We start from the raw sequence: 22,672 nt of genomic DNA on the forward strand, positions 1-22,672 counted from the left end.
CAAGGCTGCATTGGTTCACGGTAATTACCTTCTGATGACAGTCTGAATTTAACTGCCTACCCTTTGACAAATACCATTAGTCTTTGCTGATGACACAGTGGCATCCTCACCCAGAGAATGCCAGAGGTTCTGGGCTGGAATCTGGCTGGCTCCTTGCACGAGTTTCACCTGGGTTATGTTGAGCGTCAAGCTAGCAACTCGGCCTTGTAAAACAGACAAAACACTAAAGAAATGGCAAGGTTGCCACCTGATGTGCTAAAAAAGCATAGGGAGGAACTTTACCTTTTACCAATACCACTATGCAAGAGGTCCACAGACCACAGGTTGGGAACTGCTGTTCCAGACAGACCACTCAGACATATACAATTTGCTCAGAGAGAGAGAATGTGGATTTGCAATGGCCAAGCCAGTTCTAACCAACTTAGCTGAACCTCATTTTTGAGAATGTAACCTAGATAGTAGGAAATGGAGTTATTTACATGAATTGTCTTTTAGGCTTTCAACATCATCCAAAATGAGAAATTGTTCGCAAAAATCAAAGTATGCAATTGGAAGTAATATACTGACTGAATTGGGAAATTTATTAGAAGGTGGATGTTAGAAAAAAAAAGGGATAAGAAATAAATACCTTAATTTGGCAGGATGGTATGAACTGATATGTCTGGAGACTTTTCACTGCATAATAAACAGACAAGGGATTGCCCTGGCAAGTTATGTAGATGGGAATGTAATCCACAGAGGGACACAAGACAGACCTCAAAATTGCTTAACGTAATTTCCAAGTCACAAGTGTAAAGGAGAATTAAATAATTGTTACTCCAGATCTGATGCAGCACAAAAAAATACATACTAAGACAATGAATACAATAATAAAAACAATAAATAATATACAAATACATAAGGAGTTTATATACATAGATTGATTGTAGCTTATGTACATAAAGTAATGTTAGACACAAGAGTGTTGTACATACATAAAATGACTCTGACAGGAAATGATAAAGATGGTGGGGGATGTAGAAGGGTGGGTTAATGGGTAGAGGGGTTGAGATCAGTTTTACTGCTTGGGGAATTAAACAAACAAAGCTGTAACTGGTCATTCACTTTGTGACATTACCTTCCTGAAATGCCTCTGAGACCAAATCAAGACACAGAGGCTTACAAAAGTAGAGTAAATGCAGCTGAAATACAAATCATTTGTGACTTAACTGGAGTGGGCAATAAAGTTCCAGTGACCCTTGCAAATGAATGATCAACATTTGAAAGATCGGAAACAGAAAATGAACTATATCTACTATTGGGTGGATTGTAAAGGTGCCATGGGACTATATATAAAGAACTTTCTCATATACCGTAGATGTCGGATTATAAGCCGCTACTTTTTTCCCACATTTTGAACAGCTTTGAACACTGTGGCCTTTACTACGGTGCGGCTAATGCATGATTTTTTTTCATGCCGCCAAAAACATTTTGCCTCGTAACAGTAGACCAATAAAATTGATGAGTAGTTCACAGAGGTCCAATGAAATTGTACGATAAATCAAGCGCACTTTCACAATTAAATTATTGTAAATCAGTCATTTGTACTCACCCTCATCAACATGGAAAACACTCGAAGAAAAGCATTGTGCTGCCTTTATGGCAGTTATTTAGTTTATAATATTTTTGCTTAGTAATTCATTTGTTAGTATTTTCTAGTTAAAGTTAGAAGTGTTTTAAGTATATTTGTTTTCTGTACTACATCCCGGGATGCTATGACGTCACATCCGGTTTCGCCGCGTGTTGTGGGAAATACCGGTTTGCGATAAACGGGAAGGTGGGGGGGCGAGCGGCATTAGACCCGAGCGAAACGCTGCTTTTAAGTTAAAGGCGATCAATAACTTTTCCTGGTAGGCTGCAGTATATATATTTTTTACCAGTCGTTATGGGTGCACTGTTCAGTAAAAAAGTATACGCAACATAATTTGTGTGTTACCGATACGTATGTATATTTAAAAGTAGCCGCGTTACAGGCACAGTTCGAAAAAAAGCATTTGCAATATGTATTTGTTTATGTTACCATATGGATTTAATTAAAAGTTAAAAAATCCTCACGTGTAATATCTTTCTGTGTAAATATCTCATATTACAACGTGGGACACCTGCGGCCTAAAATCCGGTGCGGCTTGTACAAGTACAAAATTGATTTTCTTTCTAAAATTAGAGCCAGCGGCTTTTAATCAGGTGCGCGCTGTAGTGCGAAATCTACGGTAATCTCTTAGCCAAAACAAAATAGATTAACCAGTCTTTATCTAATCATGTCTGTCAGATTTTATTTTGCATAAAATAACAACGTCAGGACTCTAAAGTAGCTCACTGTCTGTGAATCACTGGGAAAGACATAGTAAAAAGTGCCTTGTTAACATAAAGCTGCTTTCTAGTCAAATTAGATTCAAAGAAGAAAGGTTTCATACCTGGGAAATTGTCACACAAGACTTCAATTGGGGTAGCTCGTTTGGTGTCACCTATTTTCTGATATCTTTCTTTTAATGTGTCAGCCTATAACAGAAAAAAAAGGAACACTAAATAAAGAAACCCAAAAACAATATGACACTTGACAAATACGTTATAATACACATGATTATATACGGATTCCTACTGCATGTTCCATAGAAATGTGCTAAAATATTACCTGTGCTTTGTGATGGCTAAAGTATAACCGAAAGCAGAATGGAACTCATGGTTAAACAAGACTTTACTCATTCCAGATATGCAGTATATCAGATGCATCTTTATTAACACTTTCTTGCGTAAGATCAGAAATTATTTTTGGAATTAAAGGAGGGAGCAATATTACGTATTAGTGAAGGTGAGCACTAACTTGTGTAATATAAATGCATTAGCTCTAAGGAGAGAGAATGAAATGAGGAGATTCACTCAACTCACTTCAGAAACCTGTGAGAAATGATAATTGGTCAATGCACAAAAACAAAGTGAAATTATTTTGGGCATAATTGCTAGTGCAGTAGGGAAAACAAACTCCTACTCACTCAACACAACTACAGAGAATGTCAAATTATCTTGTCTTTTAAGTACTGCTAAGACAGAAATTATTCTCGACTGGGTTTTCTTGAAGAGTTTGATGGAAAGTATGCTTGAATGTCTGTATAGCACAGGGTGGTAATACAGCCATGACAGTAGGGAATACCAAGATCAAGCCCAAGTTTAATGTCATCTGACTATATTTTTACCACCAATCGAAACATTCCTCTAGACCATGGTGAACCCATAATACATACAATCACATACAGCACAAAACAAAATATTGTCACATATAAGTTAATTAAATATAATTCAAAATGCATATGAAGTGTGCAGCGCAAGTTAACAGATAAAGAGTAACAGGTCACAGTGCTAGTCCTGATGCTCTTGTACCTCCTTCCTGATGGTGGTGGGTCAGAGGATGTAGGATGGGTGGTAGGGATCCTCAACAATGGTTCAGGGCATTTGTATACAACACTCCTGGTAAATGTCATAAATGCGGGGGGGGGGGGGGGGGAGACTCTGGTGATCCTCTCAGTGGTTTTTACTATCCTATGTAGGGTCTTGTGGTACGATGGCTAGCAGCTTCTCTACCGCAGGATAGGACATTCAGCACCAAATCAGTAGGCAGCAGGTTCAAGTCCCAATCCAAGCACTTGAACACACAAATGATGAGACCGAATCTCCAGTGCTACATTATTGGATATGTCATTTTAAAGGACATTTTACACTAAAACTCCATCTGTTAACAGAGCTGCAGAGAGTTGACAACTCAGCTAGCTCCATCACAGGCACAACCCTCTTCATCAGAGGACATCTTTAAAATGGGATGACTGAAGGACCCATCCATCATTAAGGACCCTCATCATCTAAGACATGCCTTCTTCTCATTTCTACCATCAGGGAGGAGGAACAGGAGCTGAAAACACTCACTCAACATTTTAGGAACACCTTCTTCCCCTCTGCCATCAGATTCCTGAATGGACTATGAACACTACCTCATTATTTTGCTCTCTTTTTGCACTGAGTTTTAAAAAAAAAAATTCTTATTGTAACTTATAGCACATTTTAGGTATTGCAGTGTACTGCTGCTGTACAAATTTCATGGTATATGTCAGTAAAAACAAACCTGATCCTGTTTTTTTTCAAAAGGAAAAGAACATCACCATTTTGAGGAACTGTAGAAAACATATCTCTGTCCTGATCAATATACTTTTCCTTTAAACCTCATCACTAATGACAAGTTGTGGTTATTCTGATCTTGGTGACTGAATGATCTTGCAGTGTGTTTAAACTAGTGGCTGAAATTCCAACAATGCATAAATGAATAAACTTTAAAAGTAATTCAGTAGCACAAAGTGTTTGGGATACTCAAATGAAGGTGAAAGAGCTGCGCAAATATGAGAACTGGATTCGTTGAGTAAAAACAAGGAAGAAACAGCAAGGAAGGGGTGTAATCTGGACAAAAATACAACCTCTACACAATCACACTACAGTAACAGTTGCCTTATTAAATTAATGAATACAGCTCTTTTCCTTTCCTGTAGCTGAGCTTTCAGAACTAGAGGGGAAATTACTGTAATGACTTCCAAGTGGCTATAATAACAATTTTAGACTCAATTGACAAACAAGAGAAAATGTGCAGATGCTGGAAATCCAAACAACACACACAAAATGCTGGAGGAACTCAGCAGGCCAGGCAATATTTATGGAAAAGAGTACAGTTGATGCTTTGCGCTGAGACCCTTCAGCAGGACTGGAGAAAATAAGCTGAGGAGTAGATTTAAAAGGTGGGGGACGGGAGAGAGAAACACAAAGTAACAGGTAAAACCTGAAGGGGGAGGGGTGGAGTAAAGAGCTGGGAAGTTGATTGGTGAAAGAGACACAGGGCTGGAGAAGGAGGAGCTTGCTGAGTTCCTCCAGCATTTTGTGTGCGTTGCTTGGACTGAATAGAAATTGGAATAAGTGGATTGGCTGCAATCTCACACCCACCTTACTTCATCCCGCCTTTCCCACCCAGCTGGCTTCATCTATCAACTTTTGATGTACTCCTTACCCTCTTCCTCCCCACCTTTACTGGCTTCTTCCACCTTTCCTTCCAGTCCTGATGAAGGGTCTGATTGTTTATTCATTTCCACAGATGGGGCCTGATCTGCTGAGTTCCTCCAGCATTTTGCATGTGTTGCTCCATGATACTGATGACTTATTTAAAAACACTGAAGATTAAACACCCAGACTATGCAAGTATTCTACTGTAACCTTTGAAAATTCAGAGCATCAGCCATAAGCAGCTTCAAAGCTCTTTTCATAGCTGTGGCATTTGTGTGGTTGGTCCAGTTAAACTGTTGGCAAATAGCAACCCCTCAAAACCTTCATGAGAGACCAGTATTGCTTGGAATTGTTGTTGTTTATATTAATGATTTAGACCAGGGAATTAAATGCAGCATCTCCAAGTTTGCAGATGACACGAAGCTGGACGGCGGTGTTAGCTGTGAGGAGGATGCAGGGTGACTTGGATAGTTAGGTGAGTGGGCAAATTCATGGCAGATGCAATTTAATGTGGATAAATGTGAGGTTATCCACTTTGGTGGCAAGAACAGGAAAGCAGATTATTATCTGAATGGTGGCCGATTAGGAAAAGGGGAAGTGCAATGAGACCTGGGTGTCATTGTACACCAGTCATTGAAGGTGGGCATGTAGGTACAGCAGGCGGTGAAAAAGGCAAATGGTATGTTGGCATTCATAGCAAGAGGATTCGAGTACAGGAGCAGGGAGGTTCTACTGCACTTGTACCAAGCCTTGGTGAGACCACACCTGGAGTACTGTGTGCAGTTTTGGTCCCTTAATCTGAGGAAAGACATTCTTGCCATAGAGGGAGTACAAAGAAGGTTCACCAGATTGATTCCTGGGATGGCAGGACTTTCATATGAAGAAAGACTGGATCGACTAGGCTTATACTCGCTGGAATTTAGAAGATTGAGGGGGGATCTTATTGAAGCATATAAAATTCTAAAGGGATTGGACAGGCTAGATGCAGGAAGATTGTTCCCAATGTTGGGGAAGTCCAGAACGAAGGGTCACAGTTTAAGGATAAAGGGGAAGACTTTTAGGACCGAGATGAGGAAAAACTTCTTCACACACAGAGTGGTGAATCTGTGGAATTATCTGCCACAGGAAACAGTTGAGTCTAGTTCATTGGCTATATTTAAGAGGGAGTTAGAGATGGCCCTTGTGGCTAAAGGGATCAGGGGGTATGGAGAGAAAGCAGGTATAGGGTTCTGAGTTGGAAGATCAGCCATGATCATACTGAATGGCGGTGCAGGCTTGAAGGGCCGAAGGGCCTACTCCTGCACCTATTTTCTATGTTTCTATTTAGAATCTCAGGTAGGTATGTTCTTTTATGCAGAAGGATGCCTTACAACTATGCTGCAGAATGTTACTTGCCACTTGCGGGACAAATCGCACAAAGGCTTTGTCATATGGTATTGAATGAGTAGGACAGGGGACCTTAATTGATAGGAGCAGGAATTACTCATGTACAAAGACGACATGGGCAATCTCACAAGGCAGAAAATGCGATAGTAATAATAATTAAGCACAGCTGCAATAATTATATATTAACAAAATTAACAAATTCATTATAGACTGTACCTTCAAAAATAGTTAAATTCAAAAACACAAAACTGACAACTTAGATGCCATCAGTTACTTAGGTAGTTTCAGGATATTATTCATACTTTGAAAATAAATTGTTCACTAGCCTGCTCAGTAGAATCTTATAAATAGCAGTTTAGCAATATATAAATTGGATTAAAGGATTTATAACTCATTTTGGCAGAATCAATCATTCAATACAAAAAGACCATAATTTAATGCAAAGGTTAATAAGATCAGAGAAAAACAGAACTGACATTAGTTTTCACAGCTGCACTCAGTGGCCACTTTATTAGGCACACCTGTTCACTGGCTTGTTAATGCAAATACCCAGTCAGCCAATCATGCAGCAGCAGCAACTCAATGCATCAAAGCATGCAGACATGGTCAAGAGGTTCAGTTGTTCAGAAAATAACATCAGAATGGTGAAGAAATATGATCTATGTGTCTTTGACCATGGAATGATTGTTGGTGTCAAATGGAATGGTTTGAGTATCTTAGAGACTGTTGACCTCCTGGTATTTTCATACACAACAGTCTCTAGAATTTACAGAGAATGAGGTGAAAAACAAAAACATCCGATCAGCGGCAATTCTGTGGGTCCAAACACCTTGTTAAAGGGAGAGATCAGAGAATGGCCAGACTGGTTCAAGCTGATAGGAAGGCAACAGTAGCTCAAGTAACTATGCATCACATTGCAGAAGAGCAATTCTGAATGCACAGCACGTCAAACCTTGAAATGGATGGGCTCCAGCAGCAGAAGAGTTATTTATTTAGTTAGAAATGCAATATAGAACAGGCCCTCCCAGCCCAATGAACCATGGGCTGAGACTTGGCCCGAGGCATCAACTGTTCACTCTTTTCCATAGATGCTGCCTGGCCTGCTGAGTTTCTCCAGCATTTAGTGTGTTACTCGGATTTCCAACACCTGCAGATTTTCTTGTGTTTGTGAGTGAACTGCGCTACTCAGCAAACCACCTATCAAACACCACCTTTAAGCACAGGATAATTTATAATGACCAATTAATCTACTAAACAGGGTTCTATCTCTGTACCTAACAAAATGGCCAGTGAGAATATATTTAACGCTAGATTTTAAAGTTCAAAATTACAAAGTCTAATTCACACAATAAAACAAATGAACTGTGACAAAAAAAGCAAGATAATACAATCTTACTAGAGTAAACAGAATCCAGTTTTATTCGTGGAACTGCCCCAGAGTGAGGCCTAGATTGCTACTGCTAGGGGATACTGTGTAGAAGGCAGTGATTTCACCAGGAACTGAAAGTAATGTGATGGCAATTTAAAAAGATCATGGGATGAAAAGAAAAGTGAAACATCTTATAAATTGAGTACTCTTTAAAACTTCTCATCACTATTTAATTTTTTTTCAATGGAGGTTGAAAGCCTGACAGCTTTCTGATATTTCAAATGTTCCCTTTATTGTTATAATTATTCTACTACAATGATAGGGTGGCAGGGTGGAGGCAAGGCTCCATTATAGGAGGTGTGAGATGCTCCTTCCCTCTGCTAACCTGCAGGTCACACTTGGGCAAGGTGTAGCCCCCGATCAGGGTCACATGAAGCCATGGGAGCAGGTGGTAGATTGTCATATGAGCAGCTGGTCCATAACACAAGTCCTGGTTATACGACCACTGATGCCAGGCACACAATCTTTGAAGCATAATGATAATGACTGAGGACATCCGTCTTATGAAGACACTGCCTAGACAGTGGTCCCCAACCACTGGGCTGCAAAGCACATGCTACCAGGCCACGAGGGAATGATATGATTTGGTGATATGAAACGATATGCGTCAGCTGCATCTTTCCTCATTCCCTGTCACACCCACTGTTGAACTTGAACGCATGCAAGGTCATCAGTCGGTTATTAACCTACAACTACTCGATCAGTAAAAAACAAACGTCGCTTGGGAGTTCCTTTGGAAGAGGTGGTAGGGGACATAAAAGGCTTAACAATGATGATAATGCAGAGACAGCTGAGGCTGAGATTGCAAAAAGAAAGCTTCCTTCAACAGAAAATACGAGTCGTACAAAAAATATGGCTTTAATGCGACCGGTGACTCACACGCTCCGAGCCCCCTGTGTGTGATATGTGGAGACAAGCAGTCTAATGAGGCAATGAAGCCCTCAAAATTGCTTCAGCACCTTGAGTCCAAGCACCCGTTGAGTTTTTTGAGCGGAAAAAACGTGAGCAAGCAGGACAGAAGCAAGTGCTGAGAGCCACCACCTCCACAAATGCTGCTGCTCTGAGAGCGTTGTACTCAGTGGCTAGCCGTATTGCTAAGGCTAAGAAGCCTTTCACTGATGGTGAAGAATTGATTTTGCCTGCTGCCAAGGACATGTGCCGTGAACTGTTGGGAGAAGCTGCAGCTAACAAGATGGCACAGGTTTCTCTTTCAGCTATCACAGTTTCAAGGAGAATCGATGACATAGCGGAGGACATCGAAGCACAGCTGTTGGAACTGCTTAACGAGTCACCATGGTATGCTATCCAGGTCGACGAGTCTACCGATGTCAACAACAAGGCAATACTGCGGGTTTATGTGCCATACACATTTCAAGACGATGTGCACGAGGATATGTTGTGTGCACTGCCGCTGCCAACAAACACAACTGGGGCAGAACTATTCAAGTCCTTGAATGACTACATGTCAAGCAAACTGGACTGGTCATTCTGTGTTGGAATATGCACAGACGGGGCTGCAGCTATGACTGGACAGCTGTCTGGTTTCACTATCCAAGTCAAAGAGGCTGCTCCTGAATGCCAATCACTGTATCATCAACAGGGAAATGCTGACTAGCCGAAAAATGTCACCTGATCTTAACAGCTCATTGAGTGACGTTGTTGAAGTTATCAATCACATCAAAGCAAAAGCCCTTAACTCACGTCTGTTTGAGCAGTTTTGCTTGGAAATGGATGCAGAGCACAAACGCCTTCTCTTTCACACTGAAATCAGGTGGCTATCAAGGGGGAGGGCTCTGGCCAGGGTTTTTGAGTTAAGAGAGCCGCTACAGAGATTTCTTTCAGGAAGAAGTCACCACTGGCAGCACACTTCAGTGACAAGGAGTGGATAGTAAAACTCACCTAGCCGTGTGACATCTTCAACCTGCTCAATGAACTCAATTTGTCACTTCAGGGGAGAATGACAACTGTCTTCAAGTTGGCAGATAAAGTGTCTGCTTTCAAAGCCAAACTGGAACTGTGGGGATGGTGAGTGGACAGGGGCATATTTGACATGTTCCCAACATTAGCTGGGATTTTGGGAGAGACTGAGGCTGCAGCGTCCTTCTCATAGCTGGTGCGCGATCACCTATCTTCGCTGTCGACAGAATTTGAGTGTTACTTCCCAACCACAAATGACCCAAGACGTGCAAAGGAATGGGTCCGTGACCCATTTGTGAATGTCCCCGGTGAATCATCCACGTCAGCGCGGGAAGAAGATCAACTCCTTGAGCTTGCAAATGACGGTGGGCTGAAAAGTGTGTTTGACATAACATCTCTGCCGGCATTCTGATTCGAAGTCAAGGCTGAATGTCCTGAGATAGCCACGAAAGCACTGTAAACGTTGCTTCCATTTCCAACACCATATCTCTGCGAAGTCCAGTTTTCTGCAATGAATGCAACGAAAATTAAATTGCGGAATAGACTGGACGTAAGGAACTTCCTTCGAGTATCGCTGTCTCCCATCATCCTTCGATGGGACCAACTTGTTGCAGGGAAACAAGCCCAGGGCTCCCACTGATTCAGCGATATTGGTGTGTTGCAATGATTTTATATGTTCATACGAGGAAAATATGCACTGTGTGGTTAATATTAAATTTGTTAGATAAACCATATTAGAAATGAATTTGAGTGTATTAGCCACTTATAAGTGACTGACAGTTGACTTATCACCTATATTCTAGTCGTGATTAACACCTCCCCCCCACCCCCCGTCGGCCGGTCTGCAAGAATATTGTCAATATTGAACCGGTCCGCGATGCAAAAAAGGTTGGTGACCCCTGGCCTCGAAGGTGGTAACGAAAAACAACTTCTGTAGAAAAATTTACCTAGAACAATCATGCTCATGAGACCATGATCTCCTACATCATATGATATGGCACAGAATGATGATGATTACAATATCATAAAGAACATGGGTTTAACAATATCCACTATAGAAATAATGCAAAGACGTTCAAGAGACAAGGAAGCCACAGTCTGCTATGATGGAGTATTGCTCACCTTTAGACCTTGCCAAGGTAAACTACCGCGCAGGAAGTACATAAACATGTGACCTAGTGCTTCAAGGTCATCTCTTCGACTTTGTTCTGTAAAGAAAATAGAACATTTACTTAATTTGATGTAATTTAATTACTTCAATAAAGTTTGCTTATGTATTGGCAAATTATTGAATTGTTGAAATTTGGTCACCTTAGCTGTTGTTGCATTTTTTTTGCACATTATCTAATATTTCTTGGACGGGATTAGGAGAAAATAAAGAGGGTAACCAGGTACGAATTTTCAGCAAAAGTTTCACTTATTGAAATATTAGGAATTCGAGCTTAAAAATGCTCAATCCATTGTGTACAAAAGGACAGTTTGATCATTTGAGTTTTCCAACCAAAAGTTGTTATAAGTGGGGCAGTAATGTGGATAAACTCCCATTCCCTCCTAAATGCTTTCAATGTTGTGTGTCTCAAATAGCCTCTGACAACCATGTCCAAGTCCTTCATGTGTGGCTTAGCTACTGAGCCCTACAGAACTGTTTCTACTGACAGAAGAGGCAAAAACCGGTTACTGGTGCCTTAAAAACCAGTCGCTCATGCAGATAGGGCTTGTCAGCCATGGCTGGCAGCTCATCTTAGGAGAAGAAACAATCTGATCTCAGACCCAAAGGAAAAATGTGGAGTTGCAGTCCCCAAGGCAGTCTGACTGACTGACACCACCCGCGATGCCTTTGGTGCCAAACTCTATTGGTCTCTGCCATTCCTTTGGATTCATCAGCTGTGTGGAGAGGAGGAGGCTGCTACATGGGCAACAGCTTTCTTTCCAAGATTGCAACATTTTAGAGAAATTTGGAGAAGTGCACAGAGGGCTGTGGGAGTAGGCACAGTAACAGTTCCTCAAAGACTAGATGGGCCAAAGGGCCTGTTTCTGTACTGTAGGCACCTTGGACTATGACCATTTGTGTCTCTTTGGATATCAACAATTTACTATTACACCAAAAAATATACAGCTTTTCTAGTTACTCATCCAGAAAGGATGACCTTTCAGATTTCCACATTCCATTCCTCCTACCATATATATATCCATTCAGTTCGTATCAAAGTTTCTGTGCATTCCCAGCCGGGCTTGACTGCCAATCGGCTTTCTCATCACTAGCTTGAATATATTAAATATGATCCTCTCATCAATATCATTGATCTAGACTGTGAGCAGCCAAAGCCCATCACCAACCTTCACCACACCTGACTTTTCACATCCTCCCAAAGCAAAAACGGCCCATTTGGTCCTATTCAACGTTTTCTGAACATTAACCAATGCACAGTCCATACTGACCCATACATTAACCCAACACCCATGCACAGATTTTGTTTCATCATTGTTTGTTTAAAATCTTGCTTAACAATCTTGTTATGGAAAGAAGCTACAAAAACTGAGAGTTCAAGATTCAACCACTTCTGTACCAGTTGTGAAACTTCTGCTAAAACGTAAACAGAAGGTATAATTGCCAATGGCCAAGCTTGTTTATAGAACTAAACATACTTTAAATTATAATTCTACAATAAATATTCATTTCAACTGACAAGGGCCACTCACAGTCAGTGCTAAATTTAAGATGACATTTCCACTGTATTACTTCATTCTTTGAAAATTTCCAATGAACTGTTTCTGGACTGGATAAAAATTTGTGTGGAAAATTTAAGTGTTTCTTCCAGTGAAAATGGGTGAATGCATCTTAATTGATGTTGTTAAAAAGGTATGAGGTAGGTGCTAGCATGGTGCGGAGGGGTGGGGGAAGAAAGGAAGGGCAAAAGAGGAGAAGATGATTTCAATTATGGTTAGCATGTTTTACAGTACAGGCGACCAGGGTTCAATTTCTGCCGCTACATGTAAGGAGTTTGTATGTTCTCCTGTGAACGCGTGGGTTTCCTCCAGATGCTCTTGTCTCCTGCCACAGTGCAAAGATACACTGGTTGATAGGTTAACTGGTCATTGTAAATTGTCTTGTGATTAGGCTGGGATTAAATTGGGGGATTGCTGGGTGGCATGGCTTAAAGGGCCAGAAGGATCTATTCCACATTGTATCTCAATTGATAAAGAATTAAAATTGAGTCTCTAAATACTACGTAGCATAACTAACCAGATCAAGTGAGTGAACAAGGCAAAGTGATAGGGGCAGTGTTCATTGCCCTGTTATACTATTCCATTCATGGAACAATGAGTTGGAATACTCTGCTTGCAAGAAAACACATGATGATCAATTGACCTTTTCTTCCCTGGTAATCTAAGTAGGGATAAACACTACATGCCTGTCCAAAGAAAGATTTTAGTACAAATCAGACAATAAAATATACAAACACAAGAGAGTTCCTCCAGCATTTTGTGAGTACTGAATAAAAATATGCAAACTAGGTGCCATTGTGGTCTGTCACAACAAAAAATGTGCGGTAGTTAATGTCATTCCCAAGGTCCAATTATCTCCTGTCTTTAAGATGTTACCAGAGTATGTCTTGATGTCTCCACTGCAAGTGTAGCTGGCTACAACCAGGATAATAAAACATTGAGAGAAATGTTAACAAGCTTGATCTGGCTATCATTTAACCTTCAACACAATAATGAGAGTAATAAGATAGAAATCCATTATGTTCCTTCACAGGAAAAGCCATCCCCACCACACCTACAAGGAGTGTTGCCATAAGAAAGCAGTGACCGTCATCTAGAACACAAGAGATTCTACAGATCCACAGGAAATCAAGTGCAACACACACAAAATGCTGGCGGAACTCAACAGGTCAGACAGCGTCCAAGGAAATTAATTAACAGTTAACATTACGGACCAAAACCTTTCATCAGGATCTCTACCATTCAGGTCATACTCTCTTCTCACTGCTGCCATCATGAAGGAGGTACAAGAGCCTTAGGACAGTAAAGAAGGTCCTCTATTGCTGGCAGTGTTCAGGGCTTCCTTCATTGTGTCAGTAAATTCCTCTTAGTTTTCACTACTGTCAGTCATGCAAGTTCCAGATGGAGACTCAGGGATATCACCACACTCAGATGTCGAAGGATTCTTCATTGCTGTTTCCGTATTAATTCTGTTTTACCAGTCAGGGGTGTTAGCTCTGAGCTGAACCCCTGAACCCAGAGGACCAATGGACCATTCTTAAGTCTGACCTCTATCCTTTGACCTGTTTGGCACAGGTCACCCTACCAAGAGCAAAGCATAAAGCTTGGACTTCAGCCAACATAGCTCTCTAGGTCATTGACGCATACACAAACTTCCAAACCACGACAAGGTTGTGGTCCTATTGGAGGATCACCAGGTTCAGGAACATTTATTACCCTTCATCCATCAGCCTTCTGAACCAGCATGGATAACTTTATTCACCTCAACACTGAACTGATTCCACAACCTACAGAATCATCCTCTTGAGGCTCATGTTCTCAATTTATTTACTTATTATTATTACTAGTATTTTTTAAATTTGCAGTTTGCCTTCTTTTGAACACTAGTTGTTTCTCAGTCTTTGTATGTACTTTTTCATTGATTCTACTGCATTTCTTTGTTCTACTGTGAATACCCACAAGAAAAGGAATCTCAGGTAACATATGCTAATAAATTTACTTTGAACTTTGAAATTAGCAGCTGGAATCTGAGATAAGCTTCCAAACCAGAGACCGAGCTGAGGTAACCAGACCTGTTCAACAGCATGAGGGAACATAAATTTGATTTCAGTTCTGTGTTTTACCACACGCTGCAAAAAGGAAGTTTACCAAGGATTTGATTCTCAGTTCTTTTTTAAAAATTATTTTCATCTTCTATTTTTCTAATACTAAATTTTAGAGTCTGGTGCAATCCTTTGTTACCAACAAAGTTAGCTGCAAACATTCTTGTAAAATTAGCAAGAGTTCTGATGTAAGAGGGTGCAATAATAGCCAACAGATTTTGACTCTGCACTTACTTAAAAATATTTAAACCCATTAAGCACACTTTAATTATAATGCAACTGCCGTTGCTTAAAATAATCACCAGAACATACAAGCGAAGCACAGAAATTACTCACATCATTAATTTAAGTTCTGGAGGTGTTATGTAGAGCCTTCAGGACAAATGCTGTTTCACTTGTGAACTTCATCTCTTAAGCTTCTTCAAAAAAATATATACAAAAAGGTGGAGGAACTCAGCGGTCAGATAGCATTTATGGAAAGGAATAGAGAGTTAATGTTTTGGGCCAAGACCTTTGTTCAGGATCTGAAGAGGCTCAGTCAGAAAAATTGACTCTTTATTCCTTTCCATAGATGCTGCCTGACCTACTGAGTTCCTCCAGCATTCCAGCATCCATAGAATCTCATATCCAAAAACATACATCATCTTTCCAATCCCACCAGTAAGAAATTACCTTTGCCTAGATGTGTGTTAATGCTCATATACCGTGCTGTCCCAGTTAAACTCTTGTGCTCTCGGTAAGGGATGTGCTTTTTGGTCTCTGGGTCTATGTATTCTTTGGCAAGGCCAAAGTCTATAATGTGAATGGTATGTTGTCGCTTGCTCCCTGGTCGGCCCACTAAGAAATTCTCTGGTTTAACATCTCTGTATATCAAACTTTTGCTGTGTACAAATTCCATTCGTGTAATCTGAAAAGACAAAATAACGATCTAGATTAATATTGTTTCAAAATTACAGATTTATTCAAAACTATTAATTTCAATTCCAACTATTCCATCATGACCTTAATTAGAATAGCTTTACAATTAAAAATTCTCATCTTTTATTTACTCACTGCTCTCTTTTGAGAATCCGGACGCTTGTATTAACCTCGAATTCCCTCCCATTCTCAAGATTTCATTTTGGATGCAGAATAAACCTCCCACTAGCAGGTCCAACATTAAAGAACCATTCACTGAAACTTGATTAAGATAGTCCAATCTATTTTAGATTAGATCTTTCAATATAACAGATGGATTATTTTACTCATTCAGAGTTAGACTGGAAAATTGGCCTTCTGAGGTTAAACCCAATTTCTGAGCAATTTTGTGCCCCATTTCCCACAATACATGTCAGAGACACAGAGAGATATCTGCAAACAGGCCCTTTGGTTCATTGCGTCTGCATTTAACCACCTATTTAAGGAGCATGCCTTCCGAGCATAGGTTGAGCGAGCCAGGGCTTTTCTACTTGAAGCAAAGTAGGATTAGGGAACACTTGACAAAGGTGTACAAGACAATAAGTGCACAGATCAAATGAACAGCCAAAGATTATTTCCCAGGGTGGAAATAGCTAATAAAAAGGGGTATAATTTTATGGGTAACTGGAGGAAAGAATGGGGGGGATGTCAGAAGTCAGGTTTTTATTTTTAAAAAGTGATGGGTGCATGGTACCCTGCTAGGGGTGGTAATAAACCCTTAGAGAGGCACATGGATAGATAAAAAAAAATGTAGAAGGGAGAGTTAGATTGATCTTAAGAATAATGTCTCTTTAGAACAGAGATAAAGAGAAATTTCTTTAGCCAGAAAGTGGTGAAAATGTGGAATTCATTGCCACAGATAGCAGTGGAGGCCATCTTTGGGAATATTTAAGGATGAGGTTAATTGGCTCTTGATTCCTCAGGGCATCAAAGGTTATAGATAGAAGGTAGGGAATAATGGCATAGAGAGGGATGGATAATATGTCACCATTCTGCTCTAATGTCTTAAGGTCTAATGATCCAAAGAGTTAGCACAACATTGTAGGCCGGAGGGTCTGTACTGTGCTATAGTGTTGTGAAACCTGAGCATTTGAGGCAAACAAACGCAGTCAGAGACAGAGTGTGCAAGTTCCACTCAGGTCAGGATCGAAGCCACGTCTCTGGTGCTGTGAAACAGCAGTGCCCCCAGCTGCGCCACTGCGCCACCCAAGTTTAAACATGTCCCCTCAGGCTTCATATTGGAGCCTGAGGTTGTTGGTCACATGCTCTCAGATGACACCACAGAGCAGTTTTGACTTCATTTACAGCCGTAGCTGAAATAACATCAGATAATAAGCTGCCTTCCAAAAGCTACCTTGTTTAAAATCACATTAGGTGCTAGGATTCTTAGAATGCAGCTACTGATCAATAAATACCAGTTGCAGCTCGATACAGGATTGAAATAAGCTGCAGAAAGCTCCATGGGAACCAGCTTCCCCAGCATTCAGGACAGAGGGGGTGGGGTGGCCCTGTTGGTGAGGAATGAGATTCAGTCCTTTGCAAGGGGGGGACATAGGATCAGGAGAAGTAGAGTCTGTGTGGATAGAACTGAGGAACAGTAAGGGCAAAAGGACCCTAATGGGTGTTGTCTACAGGCCACCAAACAGTAGCATGGATATTGGGTGCAAGTTGAATAGGGAGTTAACATTGGCATGTGGCAAAGGTAATGTCGCAGTAGTTATGGGGGATTTCAACATGCAGGTGAACTGGGAGAATCAGGTTGGTGCTGGACCCCAGGATAGGGAGTTTGTAGAGTGCCTACGGGATGCATTCTTGGAACAGCTTGTACGAGAGCTGACCAGGGACAAGTCTATTCTGGATTTAGTGTTACGTAATGAACAGGATTTGATAAGCGATCTTGAAGTAAAGGAGCCATTAGGAGGTAGTGATCATAATATGATAAGTTTTTATCTGCAATTTGAGAAGGATAAGGGCAGCTCTGAAGTGTCAGTGTTGCAGTTGAACAGGGGAAACTATGGAGCCATGAGGGAAGAGCTGGCCAAAGTTGACTGGACGGATATCCTAGCAGAAAAGACAGTGGAACAGCAATGGCAGGTATTCTTGGGAATAATGCACAAGGTGCAAAATCAGTTCATCCCCCGGAGAAGGAAGGATCAAAGGGGGGAAAGGGGCCACAATGGTTGACAAAGTCAGAGATTGCATAGCATTAAAAAAAAAGGAAGTATGACAGAGCTAAGGTGAGTGGGAGGACAGATGATTGGGAAGTTTTTAAGGAACAACAGAACTTAACTAAAAAGACAATACGGGGAGAAAAAATGAGGTACAAACGCAAGCTAGCCAGGAATATAAAGGAGGATAGCAAAAGCTTTTTTAGGTATGTGAGGAGAAAGAAGATAGTTAAGAACAATGTTGGGCCCCATGAAGAATGAATTGGGTGAAATTGTTATGGGAAACAGAGAAATGGCAGAAGAATTTAATAAGTACTTTAGATCTGTCTTCACTAAGGAAGACCCAAGCAATCTCCCAGATGTATGGATGGGCCAAGGACATAGGGTAACAGAGGAAATGAAACAGATCGACATTCGGAAGGAAACGGTGATGAGAAGACTGATGGGACTGAAGGCTGACAAATCCCCAGGTCCAGATGGTCTGCATCCTAGGGTACTAAAGGAGGTGGCCCTGGAAATAGCGGATGCATTGGCAATCATTTTCCAATGTTCCTTAGATTCAGGATCAGTTCCTGAGGATTGGAGAATGGCTAATGTTATCCCACTTTTTAAGAAAGGAGGGAGGAAGAAAACAGAACTATCGATCTGTCAGCCTGACATCGGTGGTGGGGAAGATGCTAGAGTCCATTATTAAAGATGAAATAGAGGCATATCTAGGTAGCAGTGATAGGATTGGGCCGAGCCAGCATGGTTTTACCAAGGGTAAATCATGCTTGACTAATCTGTTGGAGTTTTTCGAGGATGTAACCAGGAAGTTAGACGGGGGAGATCCAGTGGATGTAGTGTACCTCGATTTTCAGAAGGCATTTGATAAGGTCCCACATAGGAGATTGGTGGGTAAAATCAAAGCTCAAGGCATTGGGGAGGGAAGACATTGACATGGATAGAAAACTGGTTGGCAGATAGAAAGCAAAGGGTAGCGGTGAATGGGTGTTTCTCGGAATGGCAGGTGGTGACTAGTGAGGTGCCACAGGGCTCAGTATTGGGACCACAGCTGTTTACGATTTACGTCAACGATTTAGATGAAGGCATTGAGAATAACATCAGCAAATTTGCTGATGATACTAAGCTGGGTGGCAGTGTGACATGTGATGAGGATGTTTGTTTAAAAAAAATTTTTTTATTGCGTTTTTAAGTGATTACAGAGTAAAGTATAGAAAAAAATGTATATAACCCTTCCCCCCTCCCCTTAACCCCTCCCCCCTAACTTCCCTATAGAAAAAAAAAGAGAAAGAAAAAAAAAAGAAAGAGTGCCTGGATGTTGGAAGATCTCCACATGCTCCATGGAGTTCGTAATAACTTTAATGTATATATTTATTTCTTTCCCCAAGTAACCAATTGTTTCGTCTTCAGAGCACCTATATATTTAGTCCTGTCTTTTGTAAATAAGGGCACCAAATTTTCAGAAATGTTTCATATTTATCTCTTAAATTATAAGTAATTTTTTCTAGTGGAATACAGCCATAAATTTCTTTCTTCCAACAATCTATACTTAAATATGTATCCGATTTCCAAGTGACTGCAATAGCCTTTCTGGCTACTGCCAGTGCAATTTTTATGAATTCTTTCTGATATTTATTCAGTTTGGGTTTCGGTTTTATCCCTTCAATATCACCTAGTAAGAGTAATATTGGATTATGAGGAAGTTGTGTTCCTGTAATTTGTTCCAATAAAAGTCTTAAATTTGTCCAAAAAGGTTGAATTTTAGAACAAGACCATGTAGAATGTAAAAAAGTACCAGTTTCTTGGTTACATCGGAAACACTGATCAGATAAATTTGGGTTTAATTTATTTATTTTTTGTGGTGTAATATATAATTGATGTAGAAAATTATATTGCACTAATCTTAACCGAACATTTATTGTATTTGTCATACTATCAAGACATAGTCTTGACCAATTTGTTTCTTCAATTTTAATATTCAAATCACTTTCCCATTTTTGTCTTGACTTATGGACTCCTTGTTTAATTGCCTGTTTTTGAATCAAATTATACATACAAGATATAAATTTTTTAATCTTTCCTTTTTGAATTAAAATTTCTATTTCATTAGATTTCGGCAATAACATTGTTTGACCTAATTTTTCTCTTAAATAAGCCCTTAGTTGAAAGTAACAAAAAAAAGTATTATTCGATACTTTATATTTATTCTTTAATTGATCAAATGACATTAATATACCTCCTTCAAAACAATCTCCTATAACCAAGATACATTATCTGCCGATTGTCTATTTTTAATAAATCCTGTTTGATCCATATGCACTAATTTTGGTAAGCATTTAGATAATCTATTAGATAAGATTTTTGCTATTATTTTATAATCAGTATTTAATAAAGAAATAGGTCTATATGATGCTGGTTTTAAAAGGTCTCTATCTTTTTTTGGCAATACTATTAAAATAGCTGTTGAAAAAGATTCTGGAAGTTTATGCGTTCTTTCCGCTTGATGTATTAACTCCATAAAAGGAGGAATTAATAAATCTTTAAACTTTTTATAAAATTCAGGCGGAAAACCATCTTCTCCTGGAGATTTGTTACTTTGAAGTGATCCCAGAGCTTCTTCAACCTCCTTCAATATAAAAGGCATACCTAATCCCTTCAGTTCTTCCATATTTAATTTTGGAAGAGTTATTTGTGATAAAAATCTTTCTATCTTGACGTCATCATTTTTTGATTCTGATTTATACAACTCAGAATAAAAATTCTTAAAAGCTTCATTAATTTCTAGAGGCTTATAAGTAATTTTATTTACTTTTGTTCGAATTGCATTTATTGTTTTAGAAGTCTGATCTGTTTTTAACTGCCATGCAAGGACCTTATGTGATCTTTCACCTAGTTCATAATATCTCTGTTTAGTTCTCATAATTGCTTTTTCTGTTCAATATGTCTGGAGTGTATTATATTTTAATTTCTTATTAATAAATTGTCTTCGTTTTTTTTCTGTCATATTTCTGTGAGATTCTTTTTCTAATTTTATAATCTCTTTTTCCAATTGATCTATTTCTATCATATATTCCTTCTTAATTTTGGAAGTATAACTTATTATCTGACCTCTCAAATATGCCTTCATTGCTTCCCACAATATAAATTTATCATCAACTGAATGTAAATTTGTATCTAAAAAGAACTGAATCTGCTTTTTCATAAAATCACAAAAATCTTGACGTTTTAGTAATATTGAATTAAATCTCCATCTATAAATTGATTCCTCTTTATCTATCATTATCATTGTCATTGTTAAAGGAGAATGATCTGACAATATTCTTGCTTTATATTCCACATTTTTCACTCTATCTTGAATATTCGTTGATAATAGGAAAAAATCTATCCTTGAGTATGTTTTATGTCTATTTGAATAAAATGAATAATCTTTCTTTTGGATTGATTCTTCTCCATATATCAATCAAATTTAAGTCTTTCATCAACGATAGAGTTAATTTTACTACTTTTGATTTTGTAACAGCCTTTGTTGATCTATCTAACACTGGATCTAGACAAAAATTAAAATCTCCACCTATTAATATTTTATCATGTGCATTAGCCAAATTCAAAAAGACCTCCTGTATAAATTTAACATCATTTTCATTTGGTGCATAAATATTCATAAGAGTCCATAATTCTGAAAAAATTTGACAATGTATAATTAAATATCTTCCTGCCGAACCAATTAATACATTTTGTATTTTAATTGGTAAATTTTTATTAACCAAAATTGCAACTCCTCTCGCCTTTGAATTAGATGAAGCTGCAATAACATTTCCAACCCAGTCTCTTTTTAATTTCTGATGTTCTATGTCAGTTAAATGAGTTTCTTGTAAGAAAGCTATATCTATTTTCATTTTTTTAATATATGTTAAAATTCTTTTTCTTTTTACCGGTCCATTAAGCCCATTAGCATTAAAACTTAAAAAATTCAATAGTCATTGTTTTTAATTATGTTACTCCAATCTATAATAATACCTAATCTTTCAACTTTCGTGGTATCCTGGGAAATCTTTTTAGAAGTCTCCATGTTGCTATGTGTGTCCCCACCAATCATCCAGGCAAAAGAATAGAAAAAAAAGAGTATAAAGAAAAAAACAAAATACCCCCCTATTAATGTTGTGAAAGAAAAAAAAACATTACCCCCCTTTGTTGTACGGGTCATGGCAATCTCCATGATTACACACGTGAATCCCGCAGTAACCGATTCAAAGCTCCCCAGCACCCCCGCAACATAAGAAGAATATATATAAGAAAAGAAAAAAAAATATTATTCTCAATTAATATTTCTAAAATTTTACTTTTCTCCCTTGTATCATCCTTAAATGTCCATCAGTTCCATTCGCTCTCTGTCTTCGTCTTTAACCATTACGTTTAGAAGTCTCTACATTTAATTAGCGAATAGATGGAAGTTTTTGTGCGAACACCTCCGCATCTCGATAATCGGAAAAAAATCTTTTTCCCTCCTCCAAAAGAATTATCAGTGTTGCTGGGTGATGCATTATAAATTTATAACCTTTTTCCCATAAGACATTTTTTGCTGAATTAAATTCTTTCTTTCTCTTCAAAAGGTTATAACTTATATCAGGATAAAAAAGAACTGGTTTCTCTGCTATCATCAATGGTCCATTTCTTCTTTTGGCACCTTGGGCAGCCGCCCTCAGAATCTTTTCTTTATCTTGGTATCTTAAGCATCTTATCAAAATTGATCGCGGATTTTGATCATCTTGAGATCTTGACCTTAAGGCTCTGTGCACCCTTTCAATCTCAATTGAAGTTTCTTCTCCCATTTCCAATTTTTCAGGGATCCATTTTTGAAAAAAATTTATTGGGTCTTCCTCGGTATCTTCTTTAAGTCCAACAATTTTAATATT

General features: G+C 39.1%; 1 protein-coding gene across 4 annotated transcripts in view; it reads right to left on the bottom strand.

The window, feature by feature from the left end:
* Positions 1-22,672, bottom strand: part of LOC140739745 (casein kinase I) — a 148,401-nt gene that overhangs the window by 28,477 nt on the left and 97,252 nt on the right. For all 4 annotated transcript variants that reach the window (XM_073068218.1, XM_073068217.1, XM_073068220.1 and 1 more), the window contains exons 6-8: positions 15,304-15,538; positions 10,925-11,010; positions 2,454-2,538 (exon numbers count right to left, since the gene is read on the bottom strand). In XM_073068218.1, the coding sequence (XP_072924319.1) occupies positions 2,454-2,538; positions 10,925-11,010; positions 15,304-15,538 (406 nt within the window). The remainder of the gene's footprint in view (positions 1-2,453; positions 2,539-10,924; positions 11,011-15,303; positions 15,539-22,672) is intronic.

This window comes from Hemitrygon akajei, chromosome 16 (assembly GCF_048418815.1).
Source record: "Hemitrygon akajei chromosome 16, sHemAka1.3, whole genome shotgun sequence".
NCBI lineage: Eukaryota > Metazoa > Chordata > Chondrichthyes > Myliobatiformes > Dasyatidae > Hemitrygon > Hemitrygon akajei.